Source organism: Galendromus occidentalis, unplaced genomic scaffold (genome assembly GCF_000255335.2).
Source record: "Galendromus occidentalis unplaced genomic scaffold, Mocc_1.1 scf7180000075612, whole genome shotgun sequence".
Classification (NCBI taxonomy): Eukaryota; Metazoa; Arthropoda; class Arachnida; order Mesostigmata; family Phytoseiidae; genus Galendromus; species Galendromus occidentalis.
Window position 1 is genome coordinate 301093 of NW_003803602.1, and position 11206 is coordinate 312298.

The 11206-nt window shown below is 51.9% G+C and overlaps 1 protein-coding gene across 1 annotated transcript; it reads left to right on the forward strand.

Moving 5' to 3' along the window:
* Positions 1-9961: 9961 nt before the first annotated feature.
* On the forward strand, positions 9962-10959 carry LOC100899869 (ras-related and estrogen-regulated growth inhibitor-like). The gene is made up of 3 exons (XM_029112077.1): positions 9962-10037; positions 10127-10260; positions 10546-10959. The coding sequence occupies exons 1-3, from the start codon at positions 9962-9964 to the stop codon at positions 10957-10959; spliced, it is 624 nt and encodes a 207-aa protein (XP_028967910.1).
* The last annotated feature ends 247 nt before the right edge of the window (positions 10960-11206 follow it).

An 11206-nucleotide genomic window follows, 5' to 3' on the forward strand; every position in this document is an offset into this window, starting at 1 on the left:
CTAGGGAAAAAATCAATATTTCAGAGCTCCTACCAGTAGAGGTTGTAAAAATGCTCAATATCTGCTCTCAATTGGCATCGCCTGTTCGCAGCAACGGAACATGGAATCAGCGAGATTGGACGTCATGGTCGATGAGTCAGAATTTATTTCTAGAGAAGAGAATAGGCCAACAGGAGCCAGAGAACCACCTCGGAATTCGCTTGCATTGAGGAAAAGCACCTTCTTGACTCTTCGGAGCTGGAATCTAGGCAAGAGTTCGCAATAGACGTGCTCCCCCTCGAAATCTCCCTCAATCCGGCTGGATTTTCTGAGGTCTGCGAATCCCAGCGGCGCCTCGAATTCCTGAGTCGGGAGGCCGTCCCGGCCCTCCCCGTGTGAAGAGGAGCTATCAAAGTCAAGACGGGACATATCGGGTAGACTCAGCGACGCGCTTCCGTCGGATATGTCCTCGAGGTCGAAACGTCCGCATAGCTCAAGAGTTGTACACAGACACGCGGGAGCATTGGGACACCGGCAATCGAATTCGTCCACCATTTTGGAAGATGATGCTCTATCATTGAGTCAATCAGCACCGAACACTAGTGAAAGCTGACAACTACCGACAGCTCCGAAAACCACCGTGGATAATGGCAATCATAGAGCTTCCGCTGAGACTAACGGGAGAGGATATACGACGAGATTGGTTTCAGATTGGTCGTCGAAGGACTTTGTCACAGCGATTCGTTTTCACGAAACGGAACCGACTCGAGATTTCTGCGCACAGCCGCGACACGAGGAGTGGCCTTCCATGCACGAGTGGACTTTGATCAACAGGGAACGACTGGGAAGAGAGCCCTGCGTGAGTAGAAGGAACGCCGGGTCGTTTTGACTCCGATCACACAAGCAACGGTGAGACGCTTCGTCGATCACTTAGGAATGGGGATATAGAAATTCCTCCTCAGACTTGATATCAGGCTTCGTATAAGGGTCTCAGTCTAGCAGACTCAGGTTTTCCTCTAAGAGTGAGCGGAGAATTACGGGGAGCCCATGACTTCTCCGATTTCTCTTTCCGACATGAGTGGCATCGAGACAGTAATTATCTCATGCACAACACTATCCCCTTTCAGCGAGGCGTCTGGGGATGAGCATCACCAATCCCGTAAGGCCATGTGAGCTCAACTCCCATCGAAATTTCCGGCTGGACAACTGGCGGCGGGAGGAGAATTCCTCTCCCACGTCGCGGTTCGAGGAGCAATGTGCAGTTTCGGCCCCATCCGCCCATCCGCAGCGTCATTGCGCCCTCAGCCTCCTCCCAACACGAGTAGTTGCTTTCCGACACCAACGGACTCCGAGCTCGAGGTCGCTGAATATAGGTCTCAGATCATCGGATATCGAGCTTCGCGGCAACAATTCTGGGGAGAAGATCCTGCGGACTTCTCTCTAGTACGGCGCATAGTTTCGGCATGACACGACTCCTTCAGCCAACCCGAGAATCGCTCCATGCAAATGAGCGTCAGTCTCACGAGGTCGAGATCGATTTCGCATTTGGATCCTACTGAAATTCTAGCATGACGGGATCGCTTCAGTAGTTCTGAGAAACCCCAACTCTGGTCGCACGAATGACAGTTCTCTTGGGAGAGCATCGGCTCCGTTCGCCGCTATGTCTGATATTTGCGGTGATTCCCGGCACTCGGATGCGTTCCGGATTGATAGCTCACCGATAAGAGCCCAGTGTGTCTTCAATGGATCAAACAGGACTTGCAAGTTTCACGAAATATCACACACGGCGCCTCCAACGGATCGCCAGTTGGGGTAATTTTATTGTTGTTTGTCGCCCGGTCTCTCGCGACTCTCCAAAACCATGGAAGCTCCCTTAAAGCGCGGAGCTGGCAGCGCCCGACTGACCGCGGGGATTCCGAGAGACCCGAAGGCTGTGTCGGCATTGGCCGGGCCGCTGGACCGGACCGGTATATGGTCGGGATCGTCAAGATATCGCGGATGAAAATTGCCTCATGAGGCCCAAACAGAGAAAGGATATCCGGGGAGGCTCAAGATGTGGCGAAATTCGATTTCGGACGGGATCAATCGGGAAAATCGAATGGCGGTCTCGCCGAACACTTGGTTTGGATATTTCCGGGCTATCTTCCCCCAGTGCCCGAAGGATTCGATCCCGAGGATCCTCCGAATAGAGAAGCCGAGGATCCTCCGAATAGAGAAGCCGAGGATCATCGGACTCTCCCCACATGGGGATTCGATTCCGAGAATCTTTGGAATAGGGAAGCCGAGGATCATCGGGGTTTCTTCAGAGGTCCACAGGTCCTTGCTTCGTATGACGACAAGAGGTCAAGTCGAATTTTTCTGATGAACGGAAATAACAAGAAAATGTTAGAGAGATTAAGGATGCCTTGTGATTTTCAGGAAAGAATCGGCATGGTGGAGCCTCTCAGAGAAATGGGATTGGCCACGGAAATGATCAAAGAAGGCGTCGGAACTACCCAGCTCCCTGTCGACCACCATTACGCGCAGCTGGAAGCCGACATGAACGTTCTCCCTCGAGATAGCGAGATCTTTGGTCCCTCACAGAGGAATCTGGATACTACCCACGGAAGTACGCACTCAGGCTACGGGCTCGAAATCTTGTACATTTTCATGTGATTAGACATGTGCCTTGCGATCTTAAACTCCTCTGGTCGTGATTGTAATGTGTAACCCAGTGCTACTTAGAGCATATCATGTCACAAATTATGGGTTCAAGAAGTTCGAGCATATGCCAAATTGCGAGCTTTCATGGCACGGGTCAAGGCTGACGAATTTCGTTGCAATCATCCCGCAGGGCCTAAGAATCGCCCCTCCTGAAGCTCCTGTGATCGCTCACATGTTCGGCAAAGGTGATCGAGATCGAGGCCTTCTCTAGTGGGAGCTTAACTTTCGAACTCTCAGACATAGACGATCATTCTGACATTCATCCATGATGGCTGAACTCGGAAGAGGAAATTCGTTCAACGTTCCAAGGGCATTCCCCTGTGCTCTCCGTTTACTGAATAATACCAAGGCTTTCCCATTCCAAAGATTCTCGGAATTGAATCCTCCAGTGGACCTGTGGAGAAAACTCCGATGATCCTCGGCTTCCCTATTCCGAAGGTTCTCGGAATTGAATCCTCCAGTGGACCTGTGAGGAGGAAACTCCGAAAATTTTCGGACCAGAATTCTAAAGTTTTACAGTTCGGCATCTCCAGCATCAGAGGATTGCGTTACTGACAGTAATCAGTCAGTCGGGCGCTCAGTCAGTCTGTGAGATCAGAGAAGAGCCCAAGAAGCGCCCGGTCGCAGTTTCGTCTGAAACCGGCGGGATGGCTCAATGTCATCATAACGAGCTCGCTACTTGAGCGGGAGAGATTGAGATTTCGGGCCAATGAGTTTTCGGGACAATGAGCTGCGGTCAATGTCAGGGATAGGATTTATCCGTGTTGTCACTGGAAGTAGCACGAAGTCCCAAAGCGCAAGATATTTTTCCAACATTTTCCTCGAAGTTTTCGCCCTCGACCTCGCTGTCGATCGGACGGGAACGAAATGAAAACTTCCTCGGATTGGAGAGGCAGCGACGGAGTAGTCCACCGTGGTAGAAAATGTTTTCACGCCGGGAAATGGCCCTCGGGAAAGTTTTGAAGTCCAGCGACGGTGATCCTTTTTGAGCCCGATTGAGCGCTTCTCCCGACTCCCTATTGATTCATAACATACGGAACCACGTGCGAGGATCCCCGAAAAGTACACCGCAGCTTCAACGTGACTCCACGTCATTATGATCTAGAGCCTTCCTGGCCAGCATGTCACGAGTTATACTCTCGTGATTAGCTGAGAATGCCTCGATAAGAGGATTATGTTCCTCATAAGCTGTCATAGAGACAGGACAGGAGAAGCGCTACAGCCTTGCCTAGTCGTTGTGTAAGCTCATCGGAGGGAACTTATCGCAGGCGATTGCAACACTTCACCTCATTGTTCATAAGCTCTGTAAGACACACACAATAGCGATCGCGAGCCCGTGGAAGCCGGCTCCGTGCAAGATCTCGACAGGTCGCTAGGAGAAATTCCCGGAGGTCCAGAAGATGTCCGGAATCCCATAGTTTTTACGAGTTCTGGAGCTCCCTATAGATGTGTGGGCACACGAAGCGGCAAGCTCTTACTCAGGTTGCCCGGAATTGAGTGATTTGGTCCCGGGACTCCCAGGGCTCGGGCCGACGGAGGTTCCACCATGCATTCGATATGCGTTAGAATTTTCGGAAATCGCTTCGAGGTCATATTCCTTACCTCACGCCGACGCAGAACTGTTCGAGCCCAGTAAGTCACCCAGAGGGACTCCACGTGGGCCTTGCCCATCCGCATAATTCATCCAATCGAGTCTAGAAAGTATGGTGAGTAGGCGCGTCTTCGTTGGCTCTCACTCCATCATTTCGAACGCCCCCCGGAAAAGACGCACTCCCGCCGCCAAATATGCTCGAAATCACACCGGAGCCGTCTCATAGCTTTCAAGCGAAGCTGGCGGAGACTCCCGACCCTCCGAATCTTCGCTTCCGGGGACCCAGTGTGCCGGCCAATTCCCGCGACCCGTACAATGTTGGTCAGTGTATTTTCGCAGACACGTGCAACCCGCGACCGGAGCTCACGTCTGGAAGGATCGCCCAAGTTTGCAAATGCTAATAGAGACGGAAGGAAACATTTCCGGCAAGGAGAGAGATCCGGGACAAACTCTTGATCAGGCTCCCGCCGCGGTCCTTCGAGGGAATGCTTGTCGGTGGATCTTGTAAGCTTCGAACAGGGGGCTTTGACCCTTCCTTTTGTCTCGACGATTCCAATAGGTTTCCGCTCCCTGTGATCGGGTGAGCCCGCTCCGACATCCAACAGGATAAACAGTGGAGGAGTTCTGCGCGGAAGTACGCATCGTAGTCTCCGTCGTCGTCGGACTGAAGCGAGTAGAATACCTGTTGGAACGGAGATTCGTTCGCGAATTTGGCTTCGGACCCGATCCTGGGGAATGGGAGCACCAGGAAGTGAAAACGTTACCCTGACGCTGATTCGGGGAGCACAGGATAAAAGAGGGACCGGGAACAAAACAAGGGAAATCCAAACGGGAGACTCGATTAATTGGCTCGGATTGCTCCAGGTGGGCTGGTGGTTGGTAGCGTGGCAACGGAGCTCAGCGAATCGACAGCAGGATTTGGCGATTATCGCCGTATCACGTACAGAAGACGAGCTTGCTCCCGAATCCCGGATAAATTAAATCTCCATGAATGTGTATTCTGTTCCACGACGAGAATTCTGAGCCCTTGCCGCACGCTGGATCAACGCCCCCCCCCCTTCCTTCGAAGAAGACGGCGGAATACGAACGAGTCGATGCATCAATGACTACCTACTACCTGAAGGATGAGCACCAATGGCGGCCTCTGGAGGACACGGTCTGCGACCGGAGCTCGAGGCTTCCAGAAACTGTTCCGCAGTGGAACGAATCGGCTCTAATCGAATCTGCGTGAGACGTCCGAGTGAGGTCCTTTCTAGGTCGAGTCGGAGTGGACCGAAAGCGGCGACAAGGACGCCCTAGGAAGGAAGTTCGAATAGCCAATGATCTTTTTCGTACTAATCTTCCTAACGAAGCGGATCCACAGCGCGGAAGAATGCTGCGCCGAGGACCTAGTCGCTCCTCATTCAAAGCCCCGAGTGCAAGGACTCGGAGCCACCACTCTGCGCTGGAGCCTCTCTTCCATTGTCGAGTCGTCGGTGAGGACTTGTCACTTTTTCGGTCGGAGAGGCCAGCCTCGAAATTCTAGGAAGTACAGAGCCACGGAGAGATGCCTCCGGCAATCCTAATCCTCCTCATCAACTGACCCCCTCTCCCAGAATCTTCCCGCTTTCTAACTTCATGTGAGGGTCCCGGAATCGTTCTCAGCCAGAATGGGATATCACCTCCATTCTCCTAGGGCTTTCCCGATCGGATGAAAGCCATCCAATGGAGACCTAGGGTACCCGAGGAGTCACACCAAGATGCCCCGAAACAGTTTCTAGTACCACCGGGATCCCCAGCTGAAATCCACGGAATCGGTATTCCCATCGAGTCGGGTAGTTCACCGACTTCTCTTGGAAGATTCATGACGTGGTCTACTCGGGATCCGATGAAATCGTCATTCCCTTGTCAGGACCACTGTCTGACCCCATCCTCGCAATTGGCCGGACTTTCTACCATGCCAATCCAAGCGCGTACTTTTGTCCGAGGCAAGGTTGGAGGCCGGTCGCTCTCGATTCGCCGATGATCGCGGCTCAGCACTGGCCCTCATTATGGATGTTTTGCTAGTTCTCTCGTGCCTTCTCTAATCGTGTTTACTATTCGATGTCCGGAAGGAGGTCGAGGACCAAATCCCGATAGAACGTCGCGGAACCTGCCCGGGAAAGAGTCCTTGGAATCCTTCCATAGTAGACGAATGCTCGAGATCGTTTCCCGTTTCCTTCCGAAGCGCGGACTGTTCCCCATACATTTACATATGCATGTCATGCGGAGCCCGCTAGAGACTAGCGCCATGTTGTTTCCGGAGTCCTGCCCAGGATCTAAGAGATGGCGGAATCGATGGCCTGAACTATCCTAGTTTCGATGAGACCGCGTGGATCATTCAACCGCTGAGAATTTATGAGACGTTCTCGTGGACTCTCCCGGTCGCGGTCTCATTCTGGGTCTGAGCGGTCTCTGCATTTCTCCCCGCTCAACAAGCGCGACGCAATGATCCACGTAAAGTTCGTATGATGGAATCATCTTGGAAAATAGTTCCGGGCTGAACCACCCAGCCGAGGTTTAACGTCCCGGGTATAGTTTTTTCTCCTCGACGACCCCAGGGCGGAACCCTCCAAAGACCCACGCAGACGAAGCGTGGTCTGAGAGGGCTGGTAAGCTCCGTTCAGCAGGTCGAGGTTGCCCAGCGAATCTCCAAGAGCGGCCGCCGCAAGGTACGATCGGCAATTGAGGCGGAGGTATGAATTCCACAATTCTCTCGAACAGCATCCTCTCCATTTGGCATCCCCGAATTTTCCTGAATCATGCTACCCTTGCTCTAATAGATCCACGCTCGAGGTGCTGCTCGATTGTCATGTTCCAGGATGGGTCGTGATTATCGTATCGAGCGTCACTTCCAAACTTCGCCGTCCCAATTGGGGGCTCAGCAGGACTCTCAAGCTACCCATTCTAGATCGATCCGACCCCCGCAAGTAGCGAATGAATTGAACTTCCCAGCCTCCCGCTGGAATATTTGTGTAACTCCGTCGATTCCGAGGAAGGGATCCCTGCTTCCGATCCCCACCGTTGAGACGTGCGCCTGAACGATCTGCCGACCCAGCAAGCAGCTGACAATGAGAGGCGTCCAGAGCGATCAAGGCGAGGGGAACTCAGGTATGATAGATCTCGGAAGGCGTGGTTTCGCTCCCGCTCGGTCGAGACCTTTCCGATAAGGAATTCCGGCACAAGACGGTTGATCGAGACACGGCCCAAGGAGCGGGACGCTTGCGCACTTCACCATGCTCCTAGTTCCGCTATAAATTTTTACTTCGGGAGCTCAGTGGAGACGGAATCGATCCGAGCGCGACGATTGCGGGGTTCTGAGTAGGAACTGAGAGATGGCTTGAAACCGGGAACAAGATAAATATCTTGCGACAATCCACCTCGCAGCAGAGAGCGTCAGCCGGACCCCGCAAAGTCAAGGCCCCGAGCGCTTCCCAGATGCCTGAGCCATGGATGCACCGTTGCTCGTGGAGCTTCTTACGAGTCGGCCCGGTCACGAGAGAAGGGCGCGTGACGGCGAAATATTCGGTAAATGTCTCTCGGCTTACGAGCTAGCGAAAGCCGTGGAAGCCCCGAGGCACGGAACGTCCGTAACTTCCTCACGACGGGCTGGGCGAAGGACATGTGACGAAAGGATGTTTTAGATTGAAACCGCAGCCTTCGGAAACCGCTATCGACACTTACGAGAGCGCGCCCGAATGGCATCCAACGTGTAATCAGATGGAACTTACATGGTCCGCGGAGGGTTGCCGAAAATATGTTCGCCGTTGAACTTGAAAGCTTCAGCGAGTTCGAGGGTCGTTCCGAAGGCCACTTTTCGCAACGAGCACTTTCGAATCCACGAATGGTCGTGTTCATGAGTGAACGATGCTCCAAAGGTTGGAGATTCGTTGCGAACGCCAAGGGAGCATCCATGGCGATTAGTCAGCGGAATCGCCGTCGAGATTTGCCGACATATCGACGGAAACAGAAGCTCAATACAATGTGATGAGTGATGAGCTTCCTCAAAAGCTCGAACACTCTTTGAGGATCATATTCCGGGACGCAAATCAGCCACGTGCCTACTCTTTCACGCGCTCAAAAGGAAGCCTGCCTCTCTTGGATTTGGCTGATTTTGTCTATCGAGGAATCAGAAATCATTCCGCATTTAGAGGGTGGGCTTCTCCATAAATACCCGTGACCTAGAGGGATTGGATTCAACTTCCCCATGGCTACCGCTGAGCTTCCCGTCGTTGTTTACGCAAATTTTCAATTCTCAGCGAGAATTCTAATGAATCACATTCATTCTAGTTGAACTTCTTTTGGCAGCGTCGGGGTAATTCGTCGTGAAGCCTCCGGGCGCCGACGCACGTTCCCCGGCAAAAAATCGGCTCGAAGAACTTGATATCGTTCGCTGCGTCTCCAACCCTCCGTCGAGGCTCGGGTTACCCTCGGGAAGATCTCGAGATACATCGCGAGGATGTCCTTCTCTTCCTTCCCGCGATCACCCTAAGTTGTCGGATCGCTGGGTGCGATGAGAAGCCGGGGAGAATCGAGAACCTCGATTACTCCGTAGGCTGCGAAATATTTGCACCCCATGATCTCTAAATAGAGTCCGTCTCGAACACGGAAGCTTTTCACGAGGCGACGGGGGAAAGCGGGGAGGCGATCTATATATCGTCGAATCGAAATGCCCTCCATTGTAGGATCAATATGTTCTATGTGAAGCTTGAATGACCGGAACCGCGGTCATTTCGATGAGAGAATCAGCAAGTGTACCCCTCTTCACCTATACAAAGCCAAGCAGGGGGTCTCAACATCTATTATTGCTATTGCTTGTGTGGAGAGGTGGCAGCTCGATTCGACATCCCTGTCAGCATCTAATGTTCATGTTTCCGTGCCTGAGGATCGACATTTATCTCTGTGATACGGTGACCGTGATGTGACGATGAAACAAAGTTGTTGTGTCGAGAGAATTCCCCATCGAGTGAGGCCGGACCGTGATACCGTGATTGGATGATCCGATATCCATGGAGTCATGCTTTAAATATCAAGAACATCATCATGTCGAGAGCCTTGAGAACTATTCGCTGATTCGCAGTGAAGGATGATCCACATATACCTATGCGCTATAGCCCTAGCTATAAATCTACGCCAGAGATACAGTGAAGAATCTTCGACTTCGTAAAGGTGTCTCTGCTAAGAGCGGGCAGATCCGATCACACTGATTTCTAGAATGAGTTCTCGGAACGAAGAGACGAACTTCATGGGCCATTCCCGAGGCAAACCGAATTCCCCGTGTACCTCAAACGCTGACGGGTGATCTCGCCTCAAAGCTGAAGGGGGAGAAATTAGTGTGCACGAACTGGAATGAGTCTCTGGAACAATATTTATAGCGAGGCGACGAGTTCTTCCGAGACGGGTAGAGAATTTCGAATCGAAAATCTTGTTCATGTACACACGGAAATAAATTAGGGATTCTATTCCTTCATCAGAAGGGCATAATTCAGGAAGCCTGCAAGGCTCGCTTGGGTGAGGGATCAACAGGTGGAAGGGTCGAGTTCCCTCCCTTCATCAGGAGAGGGAAGCAGCACCGAACCTTAAAAGGATGTTCTAGCTCCGAGGGATTTCACAGTTTGGCTCTAACCTCGTGTTGTTATGCCAGCCTTAGTGGAGCGTCAATTCGCCACGATGACCAACAAACCTCGACAAGTTCCCGTGAAAATTCGAATCACCGTCGTTGGATCGAAAGGTGTTGGAAAATCAGGTGAGTCTCGGAGACATGAGCTGGGGTCCGTGATGTGGCATGCCTCTAAATTCTATTCTTCTGTTGCTAATTGGTTTCTTCGTTCTCAGCCTGCATAGTGAAGTTCTTGACGAACAAATTCCTCTACGACTACAGTTCGAAGCAGGATAATAGCTATCACAATCAAGTGACCGTGGAAGAAACTATCTACGATCTGGAAATCACGGACATAACGAAGCACAGTGTGAGTTTCATTTCGGGCTACGTTTCTCTGTTCGAAATCTACTCTCGAGAGCTACGAGCTGGACGGGCATTTCGGAAGATCGTAGATTCTTCCAAATCGAAGCGATTGAAGTCTACCCGCGACATTTTCCGACTCTTCGGTGCTATTCCCGGGGAAATGAGATCAAAAAGCTACAGTCGATGATGAGCGCCTCGCGCCATGACTCTTCATCAGTGTTTCTCGGGAGCTAGGCGAATTCTCCACCATTCAGCGATAACTGACGTGACTGATTCTTTTGTCTTGCAGAATACGGAATCTCTGCCGGTACAGAAGTGTGAAACCGTCGACGCGTTTGTGGTCGTGTACTCGATCGACAATCGCAAAAGTTTCGATGATGCCTCGGATTGGTACTCGGACCTCGATGCTCGTTATCCCGATATCCCGATCCTTCTGCTAGCGAACAAGACCGACAAGGAATATTCCCGCGATGTCGACGCCGAAGAAGGGAAGGAGCTTGCGGGGGATCTGTTCTTCGAAGTTTCCGCTGCCAACACGGAAGCGGTCTCTTTGCAGATGGCTTTCGCCAGCCTGTTCAGAAAAATCGTGGTGCTGAGAAACTGCCAAACCGTGAAGAGGAAGCTCAGTATGACGAAAAAGATCGGAAGTATTTTCACCCGGAAGGATTCAGTTCGACGCATCAGCACTAGTGCCTCCATGTAGACTGAAGAGCTGTAGCAGCAGCGGATTAAATCCAAAAGTCCACGTGGTTGAGGCTCTAACTCATCAAGCCCATAAACGAATGACTCCGGTCTCAAGACATATCATGAATGACTTCGACCAAAAGTTTGTACCTGATCCTACGGTGTTGGCTCTGTGTCCTGGCTCGTACGATAGACGGCACTCTACGAGACGAGATTCAGCAGAGATTTTCCACCGTATCACTCAAGATAGTGTTGTGCTAGCCCAG